The sequence below is a fragment of the Rhinoraja longicauda genome, chromosome 12 (genome assembly GCF_053455715.1).
Source record: "Rhinoraja longicauda isolate Sanriku21f chromosome 12, sRhiLon1.1, whole genome shotgun sequence".
NCBI lineage: Eukaryota > Metazoa > Chordata > Chondrichthyes > Rajiformes > Arhynchobatidae > Rhinoraja > Rhinoraja longicauda.
In genome coordinates, this window is record NC_135964.1 from 49,896,563 (window position 1) to 49,920,162 (window position 23,600).

The 23,600-nt window shown below is 51.1% G+C and overlaps 1 protein-coding gene across 1 annotated transcript in view; it reads left to right on the forward strand.

Moving 5' to 3' along the window:
- Positions 1–23,600, forward strand: part of ncam2a (neural cell adhesion molecule 2a) — a 161,048-nt gene that overhangs the window by 48,478 nt on the left and 88,970 nt on the right. The window contains exons 9-10 of the mRNA XM_078409730.1: positions 7,626–7,718; positions 18,782–18,959. Of these exons, the coding sequence (XP_078265856.1) occupies positions 7,626–7,718; positions 18,782–18,959 (271 nt within the window). The remainder of the gene's footprint in view (positions 1–7,625; positions 7,719–18,781; positions 18,960–23,600) is intronic.

Below are 23,600 nucleotides of genomic sequence, written 5' to 3' on the forward strand. Positions count from 1 at the left end.
TTCAATAGACAATAGACAATAGGTGCAGGAGGAGGCCATTCGGCCCTTCGAGCCAGCACCACCATTCAATGTGATCATGGCAATAGACAATAGACAATAGAAAATAGGTGCAGGAGAAGGCCATTCGGCCCTTCGAGCCAGCACCACCATTCAATGTGATCATGGCTGATCATTCTCAATCAGTACCCCGTTCCTGGCTTCTCCCCATACCCCCTGACTCCGCTATCCTTAAGAGCTCTATCCAGCTCTCTCTTGAATGTATTCAGAGAATTGGCCTCCACTGCCCTCTGAGGCAGAGAATTCCGCAGATTCACATCTCTGTTCTAAATGGCCTACCCCTTATTCTTAAACTGTGGCCCCTTGTTCTGGACTCCCCCAACATTGGGAACATGTTTCCTGCCTCTAACGTGTCCAACCCCTTAATAATTTTATATGTTTCGATAAGATCCCCTCTCATCCTTCTAAATGGCTGATCATTCTCAATCAGTGCCCCGTTACTGCCTTCCTCCCATGCCCCCTGACTCCGCTATCCTTAAGAGCTCTTTCTATCCAGCGATGCTGCCTGTCCCGCTGAGTTACTCCAGTGTTTTGTGTGTCTACCTTGTGTCGACGTGTAGCAGCATCTGTATTTCCACGGGACGTGGGGAGAGGGCAGGAACGGGGTACTGATTCTGGATGTTCAGCCATGATCGCATTGAATGGCGGTGCTGGCGCGAAGGGGCCGAGTGGCCTACTCCTGCACCTATTTTCTATGTTTCTATGTTTCTATGAAACATGCCATCCCTGCGCCCCTTGGTGTTCTGAGAAGAAGGAAAAGAGGCTTTTAACAAAGCACTTCCACCATGAAGTTGCGATAGGTCTGAAATAAATGCAAATCTTTCCTCTAAACCGGGCCCACCCCGTCGCGAATGAAATCTCGCCGGAGCTGAAAGGAAATTGTTTCCCTCAGCGTATTCATTGTGACTCTATCTTTGATAGGTTTAACAACTTCGCAGGCCGCACGATGATTCCTCAGACGGGAGATAGCAAGACTTGAAAAACCGTATTATACTAATCAGCTTTCTCCCCTCTGGTTGGTGACTGTAGAAAAACAAAATTAATCTCATTGCAAGAGCACTTAACAATAAGAGCATTGCATGATATGTGCTATTTCCAGTATATTTAATCTACTAAAGTCGATGGTTTCATCACAGTCCTGCACTGGCAATTATTAACAAACAACTCAAGCAAATAGACGTGGTAAATCTTTGAGAATAAGGATATATTTTTCCTCCTTCTCTCTAAATCTCTGCTTCTGCTGCTTTTGAGGGTTTGATTGTCAGTATTCATCCTGACGGTGAAGGCGACATTTAGAGAACACTTTTTTGGTTTAGTTCAGAGATACAGCGCGGAAACAGGCCCTTTCGGCCCACCGGGTCCGCGCCGACCAGCGATCCCCGCATGCTAACACTACCCTACGCCCACTAAGGACATTTTTTTAACGTTTACCAATCCAATTCACCTACAAACCTGCACGTCTTTGGAGTGTGGGAGGAAAGCGAAGATCTCGGAGAAAAGAAAACCCCCACGCAGGTCACGAGGAGAACGTGCAAACTCGGTACAGACAGCAGCACCCGTGGTCGGGATCAAACCCAGGTCTCCGGCGCTGCATTCGCTGTAAGGCAGCAACTCTACCGCTGCACCACCGTGCCGCCCAAACTTGGATAGGACTGCACAGAGAAAAGGTTTAGAAGGGTCATAAGTGAAAGGCATAAGTGACAGTTCTGGGCACCATGTTATAGGAAAGATATTGTCAAGCTTGAAAGGGTTTTAGGAAAGATTTACGAGGATGTTGCCAGGACTAGAGGGTGTGAGCTACAGGGAGAGGTTGAGCAGGCTGGGTCTCTATTCCATGGAGCGCAGGAGGATGAGGGGAGATCTTATAGAGGTGTACAAAATCATGAGAGGAATAGGTCGGGTAGACACACAGAGTACTTTTACCCAGATTTGGGGAATCAAGGACCAGAGAACATAGGTTCAAGGTGAAGGGGAAAAGATTTAATAGGAATCCGAGGAGTAACTTTTTCACACAAAGGGTGGTGGATGTATGGCACAAGCTGCCAGAGGAGGTAGTTGAGGCTGGGACTATCCCATCGTTTAAGAACCAGTTAGACAGGTACATGGATAGGACAGGTTTGGAGGAATATGGGCCAAGCGCAGGCAAGTGGGACTAGTGTAGCTGGGACATCGTTGGCCGGTGTGGGCAAGTTGGGCCGAAGGGCCTGTTTCCACACGTGGGCGAGTCTGGGACGAGAGGTCACAGCCTCAGAATGAAAGGACGTTCTTTTAGGAAGGAGATGAGGAGGAATTTCTTTAGTCAGAGGGTGGTGAATCTGTGGAATTCTTTGCCACAGAAGGCTGTGGAGGCCAAGTCAGTGGATATTTTTAAGGCAGAGATAGATAGATTCTTGATTAGTGCGGGTGTCAGAGGTTATGGGGAGAAGGCCGGAGAATGGAGTTAGGAGGGAGAGATAGATCAGCCATGATTGAATAGCGGAATAGACTTGATGGGCCGAATGGCCTAATTTCCACACCTATCACTTATGACCTTATCACCTGAGATAAAAATTAATGTTTGATGGCTGGAATCAAAGGGTCCTTTTTCTGTGCAGTATCATATCATATCATATCATATATATACAGCCAGAAACAGGCCTTTTCGGCCCACCAAGTCCGTGCCGCCCAGTGATCCCCGCACATTAACACTATCCTACACCCACTAGGATTTTTTTCTAAGATTTTTTTTCAAAGAATGAAATCTGGGAGGTCCATTTTTTTAATTGTCCTGAAACAGTCCTTGTCATCACAGCCTCTAAATACACCATGGAAAATGGTGAACAATACGATATCGTATCGTGCAGCTCCGGCTTCGACCCGCTGAGGCTGTTAGAAACATAGAACCATAGAAAATAGGTGCAGGAGGAGGCCATTTGGCCCTTCGACCAGCACCACCATTCATTGTGATCATGGCTGATCATCCACAATCAGTAACCCATGCCTGCCTTCTCCCCATATCATTTCATTTTTTTTTCATTTTAGAGATACAGCGTGGAAACAGGCCCTTCGGCCCACCGAGTCCGCTCCGCCCAGCGATCCCCGCACATTAACACCATCCTACACCCACTAGGGACAATTTTTACATTTACCCAGTCAATTAACCTACATACCTGAACGTCTTTGGAGTGTGGGAGGAAACCGAAGATCTCGGAGAAATCCCACGCAGGTCAAGGGGAGAACGTACAAACTCCGTACAGACGGCGCCCGTAATCAGGATCGAATCTGAGTCTCCGGCGCTGCATTCGCTGTAAGGCAGCAACTCTACCGCTGCGCCACCGTGCCACCCCTAGAGCTCTTGATTCCACTAGCACCTTGATTCCACTAGCCCCTAGAGCTCAATCTAACCCCCTTTTAAATTCATCCAGTGAATTGGCCTCCACTGCCCTCTGTGGCAGAGAATTCCACAAATTCATAACTCTACGGGCGAAAAAGCTTTTTCTCACCTCAGTTTTAAATGGCCTCCCCTTTATTCTTAGACTGTGGCCCCTGGTTCTGGACTCACCCAACATTGGGAACAACGAGGGTTGCCAACTTCCTCACTCCCAAGCACGGGACGAGGTGACGTCACCGCCCCGCGCTTCAGGTGACCTCACCCAGCCAGCGGCCACGTGCTCCCGCTCCACCAATGGCGGCCGCCCGGGCCGGGAGGTGGGTTGCTACGCAACCTCCGTTAGGCAGCGACCGGGCCTCTGGACCTACACTGTCCGGACCTACACTGTCCGGAACTACACTGTCCAGACGTACAGTGTCCGGACCTACACTGTCCAGACCTACACTGTCCGGACCTACACTGTCCGGACCTACACTGTCCGGACCTACAGTGTCCGGACCTACACTGTCTAGGCCTAGACTGTCCGGGCCTACACTGTCTGGGCCTACACTGTCTAGGCCTAGACTGTCCCAACCTACAGTGTCCGGGCCTACAGTGCCCTCCGGGCCTACACTGTCCGGACCTACACTGTCCGGACCTACACTGTTTAGGCCTAGACTGTCCCGACCTACAGTGTCCGGGCCTACTGTGCCCTCCGGGCCTACACTGTCCAGTCCTACACTGTCTAGGCCTACACTGTCTGGGCCTACACTGTCCGGACCTACAGTGTCCGGACCTACATTGTCTAGGCCTAGACTGTCCCGACCTCTGGGCCTACAGCGCCCCCCCCTGGGCCTAATACGGGTCAAGGGCGGACAAATCATTTTAGCCCAAAATGCGGGATGTCCCGGCTAATACGGGACATTTGGCAACCCTTGGAACAACTGAACAACTGTTTGTGGAAGCCGCTGAGACCGGTGGTAGTCTGGATATGAACGAGCCGTCAGGATTTTGTGAGGGGGTTGAGGTGGGGTTTGAAGCTTTGAAGTTGTCGGAAGAAAGAATTGGACCCAAGGGCAGTGCAGTGGCTGGTGACTTTTACCCGGTGAGGGGGGGCAAAGGACGAGGTGAGGGAGGGAGGTTTACTTGAACATCAGGGGAATTGAAGAAGGAACAGACATGGCATGAGAATAACAACACCATCAAGGCACGACGCTGGGCTTTTTAATTAAACCAGCTCCGCATTAAAATGCAGCCTGAATCCGAGACTACTTACGCCACAGGGAGCTTTCCAAGTAGTGAAGTGTTGCACAGACAGGCAAACAGGCCATGGATTCAGAATAATGATTCTATTCTTTTCTCAATAATAAGCCATCAGGCGGTGTCATTGCTCAGCCTCTCTCACGCTGCGAGGGAAAAGAGTAGCTCATCTCCTTGGCCGAATTCGGAATGGTATCCGGCCTGCGTTAAGATCACATCATTAAACGTTTGCGTTCAAAGCAGACCAATTCTGCGGGAGAAAAGTCCAGAGCCCTCTTCACCGACTCCACTTTGCGATCGTCAGCCGTTTGGAAAGGAGGGGAGGGGGTGGGGGTAGGGTTGCCAACTGTCCCGTATTAGCCAGGCCATCCCGTAAATTGGTTTGTCCCGTACGGGACCGCCCTTGTCCCGTATTAGGCCCGGGGGCTGCTGTAAGCCCGGAAAGTGTAGGCCCGGAGGTCCGGGCGCCGCCTAACGGAGGTTGCATAGCAACCCACCTCCCGGCCCGGGCGGCCGCCATTGGTGGAGCGGGAGCACGCGGCCGCTGGCCCGGACGCTGTAGGCCCGGACACTGTAGGTCGGGACAGTCTAGGCCCGGACAGTGTTATTTTTCTCTCTCTGGATTTCAAGATGAGGAATTTGCAGGTAGAAGCAAAGTACTGCAGATGCCAGTTTGTACCGAGGATAGGCACAAAGTGCTGGAGTAACTCAGCGGGTCAGGCAGCACCTCTTGGGTGAAGTAGGAATGGTGATGTTTCGGGTCGGGACCCTATTTCTAATACAGGCCTCTTGAATGTGTCTCTTCGATTAAGTTTCCTCGCATCTGCCCATAATATTGCTTCACGTGGCCATATCAGGATTTGTGCGGTAACTCTTTTGTGATACTTCCGGGGATGTTTTCCCATTCATAAGTTCAAAAGTTGTAGGAGCAGAGTTAGGCCATTCGGCCCATCAAGTCTACTCCACCATTCAATCATGGCTGATCCATCTTCCCCTCTCAACCCCATTCTCCTGCCCATAACCCCTGACACCCGCACTAGAATCAAGAATTTATCAATCTCCGCCTTAAAAATATCTACTGACTTGGCCTCCACAGCCTTCTGTGTCAATGAGTTCCACAGATTCACCACCCTCTGACTAAAGAAATTCCTCCTCATCTCCTTTCTGAAGGGTACATATTTTTATTCTGAGGCTATGACCTCTGGTCCTGGACTCTCCCACTAGTGGAAACATCCTCTCCGCATCCACTCTATCCAAGCTTTTCACTATTCGGTAAGTATCAATGAGGTCCCCCCTCATTCTCCTAAACTCCAGCGAGTACAGGCCTAGTGCCCAGTGCCGACAAACGCTCATCATATGTTAACCCACTCAACCCTGGGGTCATTTCCATAAACCCCTCGACTCTCTCCAACGCCAACACATCCCACCTCAGACAATAGAGCAGATTAGAAAGGAGGTTGGTGGTGTAAAGTGCAGGAAGGAACCACAGGTGCTGGTTAAACCGAAGATAGACACAAAACGCCGGAGTAACTCAGCGGGTCAGGCAGCGTCTCTGGAGAAAAGGAAATAGGTGACGTTTTTGGATCGAGACCCTTCTTCAGTCAGAGTGTCACGGGTAAAGGAAAAGGAGAGATATAGACGGTGCTATTGAGAGATAGAGAACAAATGAATGAAAGATATGCAAAAAAATAACGATGATGAAGGAAACAGGCCATTGTTAACTGTGGGCTAGGTGAAAACGAGTCACAGACAATGAAACTCACCAGGACGACAGTGAAACTAGTACAAACACTAGGGTGGGAGAGGGAACGGGAAGAGAAGGGTTACCTGAAGTTAGGGAAAGCAATATTCATACGCTGGGTTGAAAGCCGCCCAAGCGAAATCCCTCTTCTCCACCTCTCCCATCAGGCAAAAGGCACAGAAGTGTGAAAACGCACACCTCCAGATTCAGGGACAGTTTCTTCCCAGCTGTTGTCAGGCAGCTGAACCATCCTACCACAACCAGAGAGCAGTGCTGAACTACTGTCTACCTCATTGGTGACCCTTGGACTATCCTTGATCGGACTTTGCTGGCTTCAACCTTGCACTAAACGTTAAATTCCCTTACCCGTAAATGGACCGATTGCGATACATGTATTGTGTTTCGGATAACTGGTCAGCACGCCACGACGAGGAGCTTTTCACTGTACCTCGTTGCACGTGGCAATAAACCACACTGAACTGAATGTGAGGAGCCGCTCCTCCAATATGTTCTCCTCCAGCCTCTTGGACATCAAGGCTACTTCAAGTGAGGGGGTAGGTTGAGGGGAAAGATGGGTTTTAATGATAAAACTAGACCAAGTGGACCCGTTGGGCCCAAACCTCTCCTGCATTGGTGCAGCACCATCTCCTCCCCCCCTCCCCGCTCCCCCCTTCCCCTCCCCCCCTCCCCCTATTCCCCTCCCCCCTTCCCCTCCCCCTCCCCACTCCCCCTCTCCCCCTCCCTCCTCCCTCCTTTCCCCTCCCTCCCCCTCCCCTCCCCCTCAACCCTTTTCCTTCCCCCCACTCCATCCACCTCAACCCCCCTTATCCGCCCTCCTACCCCCTCCATCCCTCCCCCCCCCCCTCCCTCCCTCCCTCCCCCCTCCCTCCCTAGGAGATAGATTTAAACTTTAAAATGTGAATTACTTTAAAAACATAACACCGATTTCAATGAAACTTCTTCCGTTAGCACCAAAGGGATGACGGTGAGTAAGGTGGGCCTACAATTGTCGCGCTATCGTGCACCGTTTTGGCTGTAGTTCAGGAACAAACAAACAAACAAACGAGAGTTTTAGTGTACAGATGGCTGTAACGACCCGAAGGATGTGAGCCAGCTGGGCGGCACGGACTCGGTGGGCCGAAGGGCCTGTTTCCGCGCTGTATCTCTAAATCTAAATCTAAATAACACCATGATTTATTTGTCTTGCTTTGTTTGAAGGTCACCCCGGCTGTGGACAGTGATTTTGGCAGCTACAACTGCACAGCAAGTAACCAGATCGGGACCCGGTCTCAGTTGTTCACCCTTGTTCAAGCTGGTAAGTGACCGCCCTGTAACATCCTGCTTACACGGTGGCGCAGCGGGTAGCGTTTCCGCCTTACAACGAATGCAGCGCTGGAGACCCGGGTTCGATCCCAACTATGGGCGCCGTCTGTACGGAGTTTGTACGTTCTCCCCGTGACCTGCGTGGGTTTTCTCCGAAATCTTCGGTTCCCTCCCACACTCCAAAGACGTACAGGTATGTAGGTTAATTGACTGGGTAAATGTAAAAATTGTCCCTAGTGTGTGTAGGATAGTGTTAATGTGCGGGGATCGCTGGGCGGCGCAGACTCGGTGGGCCGAAGGGCCTGTTTTCGCAGTGTACAGAATCGCCAGTGTACAGAGTAGCCAGTGTACAGAATGGCCAGTGTACAGAGTCGCCCGTGTACAGAGTTGCCAGTGTACAGAATCGTCAGTGTACAGAGTAGCCAGTGTACAGAATCATCAGTGTAGTGTCGCCAGTGTACAGAGTCACGTGTGTACAGAGTCGCCAGTGTACAGAGTCGCCAGTGTACAGAGTCGCCAGTGTACAGAGTCGCCAGTGTACAGAGTCGCCAGTGTACAGAGTAGCCAGTGTACAGAATCGCCAGTGTACAGAGTAGCCAGTGTACAGAATCGCAAGTGTGCAGAGTCACAAGTGTACAGAGTCGCCAGTGCGCAAAGTCGCCAGTGCACAGAGTCGACAGTGCACAAAGTCGCCAGTGCACAGAGTCGCCAGTGCACAAAGTCGCCAGTGCACAGAGTCGACAGTGCACAAAGTCGCCAGTGCACAGTCGCCAGTGCACAAAGTCGCCAGTGCACAGAGTCGCCAGTGCACAGAGTCGCCAGTGTACAGAATCGCCAGTGTGCAGAGTCGCCAGTGTGCAGAGTCGCCAGTGTACAGAGTCGCCAGTGTACAGAATCGCCAGTGTGCAGAGTCGCCAGTGTGCAGAGTCGCCAGTGTACAGAGTCGCCAGTGTACAGAATCGCCAGTGTACAGAGTCGAAAGTTTTGGCACCACTTTCAGATATTAAGATTTCGTTTAGAGATACAGCGCGGACACAGGCCCTTCAGCCCACCGAGTCCGTGCCGACCAGTGATCCCCGCACATTAACACTGTCATACAATACACACACCGAGGGACAATTTTACATTGATACCGAGCCAATGAACCTACAAACCTACGTGTCTTTGGAGTGGGAGTGGAAACCAGAAATCTCGGAGAAACCCCATGCAGGTCACGGGGGAGCGTACAAACTCCGTACAGACAGCACCCGTGGTCAGGATCGAACCCGGGTCCCTGGCGTTGTGAGGCAGCAACTCTACCGCTGAGCCGCCGTGCCACCCCATTATCATAGTGGCAGATATTGTATTGGCTGGACGTCTGTGACCTGTGAATCTTTCATTCATTTGTTCTATAACTCTCTATGTCACCGATATCGCTGGGCTCCCTCTCCCCTGACTCTGTCTGAGGAAGGGTCTCAACCCAAAACCTCACCTAGACATAGACATAGACAATAGGTGCAGGAGGAGGCCATTCGGCCCTTCGAGCCATTCATTGTGATCATGGCTGATCGTCCACAATCAGTAACCAGTGCCTGCCTTCTCCCCATATCCCATGATTCCGCTAGCCCCTCGAGCTCTATCTAACTCTCTCTTAAATTCATCTAGTGATTTGGCCTCCACTGCCCTCTGTGGCAGAGAATTCCACAAATTCACAACTCTCTGGGTGAAAAAGTTTCTTCTCACCTCAGTTTTAAATGGCCTCCCCTTTATTCTAAAACTTTGGCCCCTGGTTCTAGACTCGCCCAACATTGGGAACATTTTTCCTGCATCTATTCCCTTTTCTCCAGTGACTCTATGTTTCTATGTTTCTACCTCCTCCCGCACGCAGGAGAAGGAATGGGTGACGTTTCGTGTCGAGGCCCATACTTCAGACTGAATTGGTGGGGTGGGGTGGGGGGGGGGGGTGGGGTGTGCAGACAGTGAGGAAGGCTGTCAAAGGATACAGCTGGATTTGGATCAGCCCACAGATATGGGCAGAGAAACGGCAGCTGGAGTTTCATCTGAGCAGGCGGAGAGGTGTTGCACGGGTTGGGAGGTGAAGAGTGAGGGAAGAGCAAACAGGTCCCTCGGGCGGTACGGTGGCGCAGCGGCAGAGACAATAGACAATAGACAATAGGTGCAGGAGGAGGCCATTCGGCCCTTCGAGCAAGCACTGCCATTCAATGTGATCATGGCTGATCATTCTCAATCAGTACCCCGTTCCTGCCTTCTCCCCATACCCCCTGACTCCGCTATCCTTAAGAGCTCTATCTAGCTCTCTCTTGAATGTATTCAGAGAACTGGCCTCCACTGCCTTCTGAGGCAGAGAATTCCACAGATTCACAACTCTCTGACTGAAAAAGTTTTTCCTCATCTCAGTTCTAAATGGCCTACCCCCTTATTCATAAACGGTGTGTGGCCCCTTGTTCTGGACTCCCCCCAACATCGGGAACATGTTTCCTGCCTCTAGCGTGTCCAACCCCTTAATAACCTTATACGTTTCGATAAGATCCGCTCTCATCCTTCTAAATTCCAGTGTATGATGTGCTTCTGTTGGTGCTTGGCCTAGCATGGTGCCCCCAGCGGGTCGGTGAAGCGGGAGGACCGAGTGGCTTTGACTTCGGCCCCCGCGGGCTCTGATTGATCGGGTGTCACCCTCACACCGCGCCCCATCAATCTCCTTAATGCGTTCCTTCCCTGCAGAAGTCGAGCAGAGGCAGGCGGAGGGCCGGCCCACCACCAGGAGCCTGGTCCTCTCGGCCCATCATTAGAAGGGGAGACAGGCATTCAGCGGGAACACTTTCACTGAGTCGGGACAAGGTCGATCAAAACTAAAAATTAATTTGACCCAGACAGCGATGCTTGTTTTTACACAAAGAGCCTTGCCACAGAGATTTTGTTTGCAGAAGGACACTGATTAGAATGTGTATGAAGGAACTGCAGATGCTGGTTTAAACCAAAGACAAACACAAAATGCTGGAGTAACTCAGATGGACAAGGCTAGATGCGGGAAGATTGTTCCCGATGTTGGGGGAGTCCAGAACCAGGGGTCACAGCTCAAGGATAAGGGGGAAGTCTTTTAGGACCGAGATGAGAAAACATTTCTTCACACACAGAGTGGTGAGTCTGTGGAATTCTCTGCCACAGAAGGTAGTTGAGGCCAGTTCATTGGCTATATTTAAGAGGGAGTTAGATGTGGCCCTTGTGGCTAAAGGGATCAGGGGGTATGGAGAGAAGGCAGGTACAGGTTACTGAGCCGGATGATTAGCCATGATCATATTGAATGGCGGTGCAGGCTCGAAGGGCCGAATGGCCTACTCCTGCACCTATTTTCTATGCTTCTATGTTTCTATGACAGGGAGCATCTCTTAGAATGATTAGAATGTCTCTGTTCTAGTAAGAAATTTCTCCATCGCTGGCTTATTCATGGGGCTTTGAATATCATATATTTTCAATGGCAACACGGATGTAATTTAGTCCTCGTACTATGTTATATATTCAGGAAAATATTCAGACTTAGCTGATAAGGTTTAAGCAACAGCCGATCCAGACTACGGGCACTGTCTGCGCGGAGTTTGCACGTTCTCCCCGCGACCCTGCGTGGGTTTTCTCCGAGATCTCCGGTTTCCTCCCACGCTCCAAAGACGTGCAGGTTTTCTAGGTTGTGTAGGAAAATGACCGCAGATGCCGGTACAAATCGAAGGTGTCACAAAATGCTGGAGTAACTCAGCGGGTCAGGCAGCATCTCAGGAGAGAAGGAATGGGTGACGTTTCGGGTCGAGACCCTTCTTCAGACTTCTAGGTTAATTGGCTTCTGTAAATTGTAAATTGTCCCCAGTGTGTGTGTGTGTGTGTATGGGTAGTGTTAGACAATAGACAATAGACAATAGGTGCAGGAGGAGGCCATTCGGCCCTTCGAGCCAGCACCGCCATTCAATGTGATCATGGCTGATCATTCTCAATCAGTACCCCGTTCCTGCCTTCTCCCCATACCCCCTGACTCCGCTATCCTTAAGAGCTCTATCTAGCTCTCTCTTGAATGCATTCAGAGAATTGGCCTCCACTGCCTTCTGAGGCAGAGAATTCCACAGATTCACAACTCTCTGACTGAAAAAGTTTTTCCTCATCTGCGTTCTAAATGGCCTACCCCTTATTCTTAAACTGTGGCCCCTTGTTCTGGACTCCCCCAACATTGGGAACATGTTTCCTGCCTCTAACTTATCCAACCCCTTAATAATCTTATACGTTAGTGCGCGCATGGATCGCTGGTCGGCGCGGACCCGGTGGGCCGAAGGGCCTGTTTCCGCGCTGTATCTCGAAATTAACCCGAACTAAACTGGACCACTTTGTTCCTTTTTCAAATTATCCCAATCGCCTTGTCGTGAGATAAAAATGAATTTGCACATAAAAACAACATGAACTTCCCAATAAAGCATCATGCGTCTGAACTGATACACGCACTCCACAAGACATTGGCACGTCAAGTGCGAACTAAATTGCCTTTGACGCTGTGGGGAGTGAGACATCTCAATACGTAGCTCAGTCCAAGTTGCTCAAGTCCAAAGCTCGGTTGGAGCCTGATGTCAATTTTGTCCTTGAAGTATTCCTGACTGACTTCGCTAGTCAAGAACTCCAACTTTTGTTCATCACACAGTAGTCTGGTTTAGTTTAGAGGTACAGCGCGGAAACAGGCCCTTCGGCCAACCGGGTCCGCGCCGACCAGCGATCCCCGCGCACTAACACTCTCCCACACACACACACGCGCCAATTTATAATTTTTACCAAGCCGATTAGCCTACAAACCTGTACGTCTTTGGAGCGTGGGAGGAAACCGGAGCACCCGGAAGAAAATCCACTCGGGTCACGGGGAGAACGCACAAACTCCGTTACAGACAGCACCCGTAGTCAGGATGGGTCCCGGGTCTCTGGCGTTGTGAGGCAGCAAATCTACCGCTGCGCCACCGTGCCGCCCTAGACTGAAGGCAGGTGAAGCATATTATCCGACGATCGGCGATCGTTTCGCTCAACACCTTCGCTCAGTCCGCTTTAACCAACCTGATCTCCCGGTGGCTGAGCACTTCAACTCCCCCTCCCACTCCCAGTCTGACCTTTCTGTCATGGGCCTCCTCCAGTGCCATAGTGAGGCCCACCGGAAATTGGAGGAACAGCACGTCATCTTTCGCTTGGGCAGCTTACACCTCAGCGGTATGAACATCGACTTCTCCAACTTTAGATAGTTCCTCTGTCCCTCTCTTCCCCTCCCCCTTCCCAGTTCTCCCACTGTCTTCCCGTCTCCACCTATGTCCTTCCTTTGTCCCGCCCCCCTGACATCAGTCTGGAGAAGGGTCTCGACCCGAAACGTCGCTCATTCCCTCTCTCCTGAGATGCTGCCTGACCCGCTGAGTTACTCCAGCACTTTGTGATACCTTCATATTATCCGAATGCTTGGCCCGCTGCACTCAAGGGAGCTCAATGGGACTTGTTTTTATTCCTTATTTTTAAGCAAGTCTGCTACGAATCAAATGCCATAAAGTAACTGTGCCTGAGAAACACACAACAGCTCTGAGGAATTCGTAGGTAATCTCATTCAGAGGCAGAGTGCCATTTTTCTAGAAATAGATGTGTTTCGCTTGGCAGCACTCTAAATGTTAGGTTTCCTGGTGGGAAATCCAAGTGTCAACAGGCCACTGTGTAATAATTTAGCCGGAGTGCACAGTGCACTTTGAATAAAATGGGGAGGTTTGCTAGTATTAACCGGGACATCCCGTTATTTGGGTTAGAAACATAGAAACATAGAAAATAGGTGCAGGAGTAGGCCATTCGGCCCTTCGAGCCTGCACCGCCATTCAATACGATCATGGCTGATCATCCAACTCAGTATCCCGTACCTGCCTTCTCTCCATACCCCCTGATCCCTTTAGTCACAAGGGCCACATCTAACTCCCTCTTAAATATAGCCAATGAACTGGCCTCAACTACCTTCTGTGGCAGAGAATTCCACAGATTCACCACTCTCTGTGTGAAAAAAAACGTTCTCATCTCGGTATTAAAAGACTTCCCCCTTATCCTTAAACTGTGACCCCCTGTTCTGGACTTCCCCAACATCGGGAACAATCTTCCTGCATCTAGCCTGTCCAACCCCTTAAGAATTTTGTAAGTTTCTATAAGATCTCCCCTCAATCTTCTAAATTCCAGCGAGTACAAGCCGAGTCTATCCAGTCTTTCTTCATATGAAAGTCCTGCCATCCCAGGAATCAATCTGGTGAACCTTCTCTGTACTCCCTCTATGGTTTTGTCCCATACGGGACAGTCATTTTTTTAGATTTAGAGATACAGCGCGGAAACAGGCCCTTCGGCCCACAGGGTCCGCGCCGCCCAGCGATCCCCTCACATTAACACTATCCTACACACACTAGGGACAATTTTTACTTTTGCCCAGCCAATTAACCTACATACCTGTACGTCTTTGGAGTGTGGGAGGAAACCGAAGATCTCGGAGAAAAACCACGCAGATCACGGGGAGAACGTACAAACTCCGTACAGACGGCGCCCGTAGTCAGGATCAAACCTGAGTCTCCGGCGCTGCATTCGCTGTAAGGCAGCAACTCTACCGCTGCGCCACCGTGCCGCACTTGTCCCCTTATCAGTAGGGTTGCCAACTTCCTCACAAGGGGGCAAAGGGTGATGTCACCGCCCCCCCCCACCCCCCCCCCACGTGACCTCACCCAGCCAGCGGCCACGTGCTCCCGCTCCGCCAATGGCGGATGTCATTTGGGATGTCCCACATCCCAAAGACGTGCGGGTTCATGTAGGTCAATCTGCCCTCTTATAAAATTGCCGCCGAGTGTGTCAGAAGTGGGCGCAATATCTACGAACTAGCACGAAGCACGAACATAGATTGGTACGTCAGAGGTAATGGGGAGAAGGCGGGAGAATGGGAGAGATAGATCAGCCATGATCGAATGGCGGAGTGGACTTGAAGGGCCGAATGGCCTGGTTCTACTCCTGTCCCTCATGACCTTATGAATGGCTGACCGGCGGGTCGAAGGGGCCAGTTTCCTCGCCATGCCTCCACGACGCTACAGAACCGCAGGTCAGCGCGCGGGTGAGTCGGCGGCCGATCTCTGCTTTGTCTCCTCCAGCTGTCGGCTGCTTCCGGCAGAGATTTAGCCCGGGGGATAGTTGGCAGGACAGGTGACAGAGGCAAACAAGGTTGTTCAGCGCTCGTGGACAGAGCTTTGCAATCAACGGCCTGACTGGGAAATTGATGCGTCTGTCCCAGTAACACGCCGCTGGTAAAAATTAAAAAAAATGAGAAAAGAAGTGTAATGAAATCATAATGAAATCACTGACATCAATTCTGCTGAAGGTCATCTCGTGGTACAAATGGAGAAGTAATTTTTAAAGTGCCTCATTTCAAGTCCATTCCAACACACTCCTTGCAATATTATTTCCACACTCTATAAATCCTTTCCCTCTCAACGTCCTGGCTCAATCGTAAAGCTCGTTATTTAAAGGGCTCCACGACAGCTTAAACAGCGGAGAGGGGAGGGTGTTGGGGGGAGGGAGGTGTTGGAGGGATGAGTGGGTCAGCATATGATGAGCACTTTAGTTTAGCGTAGACAATAGACAATAGACAATAGACAATAGACAATAGGTGCAGGAGGAGGCCATTCGGCCCTTCGAGCCAGCACCACCATTCAATGTGATCATGGCTGATCATTCTCAATCAGTACCCCGTTCCTGCCCTCTCCCCATACCCCCTGACTCCGCTATCCTTAAGAGCTCTATCTAGCTCTCTCTTGAATGCATTCAGATAATTGGCCTCCACTGCCTTCTGAGGCAGAGAATTCCACAGATTCACAACTCTCTGACTGAAAAAGTTTTTCCTCATCTCCGTTCTAAATGGCCTAACCCTTATTCTTAAACTGTGGCCCCTTGTTCCGGACTCCCCCAACATTGGGAACATGTTTCCTGCCTCTAACGTGTCCAACCCCTTAATAATCTTATACGTTTCGATAAGATCCCCTCTCATCCTTCTAAATTCCAGTGTATACAAGCCTAGTCGCTCCAGTCTTTCAACATATGACAGTCCCGACATTCCGGGAATTAACCTGGTAAACCTACGCTGCACGCCCTCAATAGCAAGAATGTCCTTCCTCAAATTTGGAGACCAAAACTGCACACAGTACTCCAGGTGCGGTCTCACTAGGACCCTGTACAACTACAGAAGGACCTCTTTGCTCCTATACTCAACTTACAGAATAATGAAAGGCGCAGTTAGAGTGGATGTGGAGAGGATGTTTCCACTGGTGGGAGAGTCTGGGAACAGAGGTCACAGCCTCAGAATTAAGGCCTCTGTTGTGGGGAGGAACTTCTTTAGTCAGAGGGTAGTTAATCTGTGGAACAGAAGGCTGTGGAGGCCAAGTCAGTAGATATTTTAAAGGCAGAGATAGACAAATTCTTGATTAGAACGGGTGTCAAGGGTTATGGGGAGAAGGCAGGGGAATGGGATTAGGAGGCAGAGATCAGCCATGATTGAATGGCGGAGTGGGCTCGATGGGCCGAATGGCCTAATTTTACTCCTATAACCTGTGGACTACTGAATCTTCAATTTCTGGAAATAATCTACACCTGCGGCGCGGTGGCGCAGCGGTAGAGTTGCCGCCTTACAGCGAATGCAGCGCCGGAGACCCGGGTTCGATCCCGACTACGGGTGCTGTCTGGGCGGAGTTTGTACGTTCTCCCCGTGACCTGCGTGGGTTTTCTCCGAGATCTTCGGTTTCCTCCCGCACTCCAAAGACGAGCAGGTTTGTAGGTTAATTGGCTTGGCAAATGTCCGTAGTGGGTGTAGGATAGTGTTAATGTGCGGGGATCGCTGGGCGGCGCGGACCCAGTGAGCCGAAGGGCCTGTTTCTGCGCTGTATCTCTACAAAAAAATCTAAAAAAACCCCTTTCTTTTTATTAACAAACTGCATGACTTTGCTGTACTGAATTTCATCTGCCACTTCTCCGCCCCCTCTCCTCCTCTCCGCCCCCTCTGTCCGAGTCCTTCTGCAGACTACTTGCTTCCTCTACTCTGCCTGCCCCTCCGCCTATCTTAGCACCATGTGCAATCTTGACCACAGTAGAGCCCTCAATCCCCTCGTGCTAACGTATGACGTGAAGAGAAGAGGCCCCTTGCAAAACTCCTCTCGTGATCGTATACACCTCCATCAGATCGCCCCTCGTCCTTCTGCGCTCCAGGGAGTAGAGTCCCAGCCTACTCAACCTGCAACGTGTGAGCTGGTGAACTTGAGGATGGCAGAACAGAGAAACTCAAGGTGTTCTGTTGGGATGGGGGAGCGTTATACAAGAGTTCTAATGCAGCGATCCAGAGTGAAAGATGTCAATAGACAATAAACAATAGGTGCAGAAGGAAGCCATTCGGCCCTTCGAGCCAGCACCGCCACTCAAAGTGATCATGGCTGATCATCCACAATCAGTACCCCGTTCCTGCCTTCTCCCCATACCCCCTAACTCCGCTATCCTTAAGAGCTCTATCTAGCTCTCTCTTGAATGCATTCAGAGAATTGGCCTCCACTGCCTTCTGAGGCAGAGAATTACACAGATTCACAACTCTCTGACTGAAAAGGTTTTTCCTCATCTCAGTTCTAAATGGCCTACCCCTTATTCTTAAACTGTGGCCCCTTGTTCTGGACTCCCCCAACATTGGGAACATGTTTCCTGCCTCTAACGTGTCCAACCCCTTAATAATCTTATACGTTTCGATAAGATCTCCTCTCATCCTTCTAAATTCCTTCTAAAACACTCTAAGGCAATATCGGATAAGTAAATGATAGGGCGGCTTCTGCAACTCTGGAGGATTCCTGTTCTCTCCAGAGATGCTGCCTGACCCGCTGAGTTACTCCAGCACTCTGTGAAACGTCACCTATCCTTGTTCTCCACAGATGCTGCCTGACCCGCTGAGTTACTCCAGCACTCCGTGAAACGTCACCTATCCCTGTTCTCCAGAGATGCTGCCTGACCCGCTGAGTTACTCCAGCACTTTGTGTCCTTTTGTTGTAAACCAGCATCTGCAGTTCCCTGTTTCTGCAGAGGGTAGTATATTACAGCTGGAGCGACTGTAAATAAAAAATGCAAGGTGCGCAACGAGGTTGGTTGGAAGATTGGGGAATCATCCTTAGTTTGTGGGCAGCACGGTGGCGCAGTGGTGGAGCTGCTGCCTTACAGCGCCAGAGACCCGGGTTCGATCCTGGCTATGGGTGCTGTCTGTACAGAGTCCGTACGTTCTTCCCGTGACTGCGTGGGTTTTCTCCGGATGTTCCAATTTCCTCCCACATTCCAAAGACGTGCAGGTTTGTAAATTAATTGGCTTCTGTCTAATTGTCCCTGGTGTGCGTAGGATGGAACTATTGTACGGGTTGATCGCTGGTCGGCATGGATTCGGGTGGGCCGAAGGGCCTGTTTCCACGCAAGTATCGCTAAAGTCTAAAATAAAGAGAGGTTTCCTCGTGAGCCTTATTACAGCAGGGAAGAGGCTGTTCTTGAATCTGGGGGCAGAATATTATCTAAACAAACAATATTCTAGAAAATAGGACACAGAGTGCTGGAGTAACTCAGGGGTCAGGCAGCATCTGTGGAGAACATGGATGGGTGACGTTTCACAGAGTGCCGGAGTAAACTCAGCGGGTCAGGCAGCATCTGTGGAGAACATGGATAGGTGACGTTTCACAGAGTGCTGGAGTAACTCAGCGGGTCAGGCAGCATCTGTGGAGAACATGGACAGGCGACTTTTCAGGTCGAGTCCCTTCTACAGACTCAGATAGTTAATCAGATACTCTAGAGTTTGAACAGAGCCGGAACTCTGAAACACTAACTCTGTTGATGCCTGGATGCTGCCTGACCCGCTGTTTTTTTTTACAGCATGTTATGTTTTTGCTTGGAAACAAACAATGTACCTGGATTTTCTAAGTATTTCAGAGGGTTTTTTGGTCATTATTTCTGTCGGTTCACTGGGTTTTTGTTCCCTTGCTGCCGTCCCGTCGAGTCCGTACGGTCTAAGAGTCCTCGCGACATCGCAGACGGTCGCGAGAATCTCCTTTACCACGCCCGACTCGCACGGCGGAGTGCCCATCCACCATTACCGAGTGGAGGTGAAGCCGGCAGACACTGAGGACTGGAGGGCCGTCAACTCCAATGGCACCCAGAGTAAGTGGCCGCGCGCGGTTCCACGCCGAGACCGACAAAGCGTGGGCGCGGAGGGAACGACAAAGCGTGGCGCGGAGGGGAACGACAAAGCGTTGGGCGCGGAGTGGGAACGACAAAGCGTGGGAGCGGCGGAGGGAACGACAAAGCGTGGGCGCGGAGGGGAGCGACAAAGCGTGCATGCGAGGCACATGGACGTAGCTGGGGGGAGAGAGGGAAGAGGGAAATAGAGAGAGGGAGAGGGAAATAGAGGGGAGAGAGGGAGATAGAGGGGAGAGAGGGAAATAGAGGGGAGAGAGGGAAATAGAGGGAGGGAGGGAATAGAGGGGAAAGAGGGAGATAGAGGGGAGAGAGGGAAATAGAGAGGAAAGGGAGATAGAGAGGAGAGAGGGAAATAGAGAGGAGAGAGGGAAATAGAGGGGAGAGAGGGAAATAGAGAGGAGAGAGGGAAATAGAGGGGAGAGAGGGAAATAGAGGGGAGAGAGGGAGATAGAGAGGAAAGGGAGATAGAGAGGAGAGAGGGAAATAGAGGGGAGAGGGAGAGGAAAGAGGGAGATAGAGGGGAGAGAGGGAGATAGAGGGGAGAGAGGGAGATAGAGAGGAAAGGGAGATAGAGAGGAGAGAGGGAAATAGAGGGGAGAGAGGGGGTGAGATAGAGGGGAGAGGGAGAGGAAAGAGGGAGATAGAGGGGAGAGAGGGAGGGGGAAATAGGAATGAGAAAGGGAGATAGAGAGGAAGGTGGGAGATAGAGGGGAGAGGGAGAGAGATTTCCCTCTCCCCTATTCCCTCCTCCCCTATAGAGAGAGGAGGAGAGTGAAAGAGGGGAGAGAGGGAGATAGAGGGGAGATAGAGGGGAGATAGTGAAATAGAGAGGGAGAGGGAGTGAAGGAGAGGGAGAGTCAAAGAGAGGGAGAGGGCAATCACAAAATAGAGAGAGGAGAGAGGGGAGAGGAAGATTGAAATAGGGAGAAAGAGGGAAAGTGAAACGGGGGGGGAGAGAGGGAGAGGGAAATCACGAAATAGAGAGAGAGTGAAATAGATGGAGCGAGGGAGAGTAAAATAGAGGGCTGAGAGGGAGAGTGGAGAGAGAGAGAGTGAAATAGAGTAAGAGAGGAAGTGAAATAGGGGGAGAGGGAAATCAAAAGAGAGAGAGAAATAGGAGATTGGAGAGAGGGAGAGTGAAATCGTGAAATAGAGTGGAAGTGCAAGAGAGGGCGAGAGGGGAGAGGGAGAGGGGAGAGGGAGAGGGAGAGGGGAGTGGGTGAGAGGGGAGAGGGGAGAGGGGAGAGGGGAGAGGGAGAGAGGGGAGAGTGGAGAGGGGAGAGGGGAGAGGGAGAGGGGAGAGGGAGAGGGGAGAGGGGAGTGGGTGAGAGAGGGGGAGAGGGGAGAGGGGAGAGGGAGAGGGGAGAGGACGAGAGGGGGAGAGGGGAGAGGGGAGTGGTAGAGGGGGGAGAGGGGAGAGGGAGAGGGGAGAGGGAGAGAGGGGAGAGTGGAGAGGGGAGAGGGGAGAGGGGAGAGGGGAGAGGGAGAGGGGAGAGGACGAGAGGGGGAGGGGAGAGGGGAGTGGGGAGAGGGGAGTGGTGAGAGGGGAGAGGGCGAGAGGGCGAGAGGGGGAGAGGGGGAGAGGGGAGAGGGAGAGAGGGGAGAGGGGAGAGGGGGAGAGGGGAGAGGGGAGAGGGGAGAGGGGAGAGAGGGGAGAGGGGAGAGGGAGAGGGAGAGAGGGCGAGAGGGGGAGAGGGAGAGGGAGAGGAGAGGGGAGAGGGGAGAGGGGAGAGGGAGAGGGGAGTGGGCAAGGGGAGAGGGGAGAGGGGAGAGGGAGAGAGGGCGAGAGGGGGAGAGGGGAGAGGGGAGAGGGGAGTGGGTGAGAGGGGAGAGGGGAGAGGGAGAGGGGAGAGGACGAAATAGAGGATGAGAGGAGAGGGAATGAGAGGGAGAGAGGAGAGAGGAGAAGGAAATCATTGCACGGTGGCGCAGCGGTAGAGTTTCTGCCTCACAGCGTCGGAGACCCGGGGTTCGATCCTGACGACGGGCGCTGTCTGTACGGGGTTTGTACGAACTTCCCCTGTGACCCGCGTGGGTTTTCTCCGGGTGCTCCGGTTTCCTCCCACACTCCAGGTTTGTCGGTTAATTGGCTTCGGTAAGAATTGTAAATTTCCCCTAGTGTGTGTAGGATAGTGCAGGTGTACGGGGTAATCGCTGGTCGGCGCGGACGCGGTTGGCTGAAGGACCTGTTTCCGCGCTGTATCTCTTTAATAAAACCAAGAGGTCCTAGGTGCAAGGGTGAGAGGGGGAAAGTGTAAAGGAGATGTGTGGGGCAAGGTTTTTTACACGGAGTGGTGGACGAGGAAACAAGATTATTAAGGGGGTTTGGACACGTTAGAGGCAGGAAACATGTTCCCAATGTTGGGGGATTCCAGAACCAGGGGCCACACAGTTTAAGAATAAGGGGTAGGCCATTTAAGAACGGAGATGAGGAAAAACTTTTTTCAGTCAGAGAGTTGTGAATCTGTGGAATTCCTCTGCCTCGGAAGGCATTGGAGGCCAATTCTCTGAATGCATTCGAGAGAGAGCTGGATAGAGCTCTTAAGGATAGCGGAGTCAGGGGGTATGGGGGAGAAGGCAGGAACGGGGGTACTGATTGAGAATGATCAGCCATGATCACATTGGATGGCGGCGCTGGCTCGAAGGGCCGAATGGCCTCCTCCTGCACCTATTGTCTATCGTCTATTGTGCCTGGAACAACGCTGCCAGGGGTGGTGGTGGAGGCAGGTATAAGAGGGGCATTGAAGAGGCTATTAGATAGGCACGTGGAAGTGAAGGGAATAGAGGGGTTATGGATAGAGGGGTATGGAATAGAGGGTATGGAATAGAGGGGTATGGAATAGAGGGGGTATGGAATAGAGGGGTATGGAAATAGAGGGGTATGGAATAGAGGGGTATGGAATAGAGGGTAATGGAATAGAGGGGGTATGGAATAGAGGGGTATGGAAATAGAGGGGTATGAAATAGAGGGGGTATGGAATAGAGGGGTATGGAATAGAGGGGTATGGAATAGAGGGGTATGGAATAGAGGGTATGGAAATAGAGGGGTATGGAAATAGAGGGGTATGGAATAGAGGGGTATGGAATAGAGGGGTATGGAATAGAGGGGTATGGAATAGAGGGGTATGGAATAGAGGGGTATGGAATAGAGGGGTATGGAATAGAGGGGTATGGAATAGAGGGGTATGGAATAGAGGGGTATGGAATAGAGGGGTATGGAATAGAGGGGTATGGAATAGAGGGGTATGGAATAGAGGGGTATGGAATAGAGGGGTATGGAATAGAGGGGTATGGAATAGAGGGGTATGGAATAGAGGGGTATGGAATAGAGGGTATGGAATAGAGGGGTATGGAATAGAGGGGTATGGAATAGAGGGGGTATGGAATAGAGGGTATGGAATATGTACAAGGCAGATGAGATCAGTTTAACCTGGCATTATAGGTAGACACAAAATGGTTCACGAGATTGATCCCTGGGATGGCGGGACTGTCATATGAGGAAAAGATTGCCAAGACCAGGCTTGTATTCACTGGAGATTTAGAAGGATGAGAGGGGATCTTATAGAGACGGATAAAATTACAAAAGGACTGGACAACCTAGATGCGGGAAAAAATGTTCCCAATGTTGGGGGAGTCCAGAACCAGGGGCCACACAGTCTTAGAATAAAGGGGAGGCCATTTAAAACTGAGGGGAGAAGGAACTTTTTCACCGGAGAGTTGTGAATTTGTGGAATTCTCTGCCACAGAGGGCAGTGGAGGCCAAATCACTGGATGAATTTAAGAGAGAGTTAGATAGAGCTCTAGGGGCTAGTGGAATCAAGGATATGGGGAGAAGCAGGCACGGGTTACTGATTGTGGATGATCGGCCATGATCCCAATGAATGGCGGTGCTGGCTGAAGGGCCGAATGGCCTCCTCCTGCACCTAGTTTCTGTTTCTATGTAAAATGCTGGAGTAACTCAGCAGGTCAGGCAGAGTTAGGAGAGAAGGAATGGGTGACGTTTCTGGTCGAGACCCCTTGACTTGGCATTATGTTCGGCACAAACATTGCGGGCCGAATGGCCTGTTCCCTGCGCTGTCCTGTGTTCTGTGTTCTACGCGCTTGCAAAACCTCTCCACAGAGCTGCTGGATTTCCCCGTTAAAACTGACCCTGGTGACGTGTTTTCCCTTGATAGACAATAGAGAAAAAAGACAGGAGGAGAGAGAGAGAGAGTGAAATAGAGTAAGAGAGGAAGTGAAATAGGGGGAGTGGTAAAATCAAGAGAGAGGGAGAAATGGAGTGGAGAGAGGGAGAGTGAAATCGTGAAATAGAGTGAAAGTGCAAGGAAGAGAGGGGTAGAGGGTGCAGGAGGAGGCCATTCGGCCCTTCGAGCCAGCGCCGCCATTCAACGTGATCATTCATGGCTGATCATTCTCAATCAGTACCTCGATAACGCTCCCTCGAATATTCTAGCGTATTGAGGGACAATTTATAAAACTAAAATTTGTTGCTGTTATTTCCCGTGGTTTTCCCTCATCCCAGTCCTAAGTACAGGACATCGTGCCATCAGAATGGTGCTCCGTTCCCCCCTGGGTGTTCTTTACTGTGTGGTCGTTAGGCGT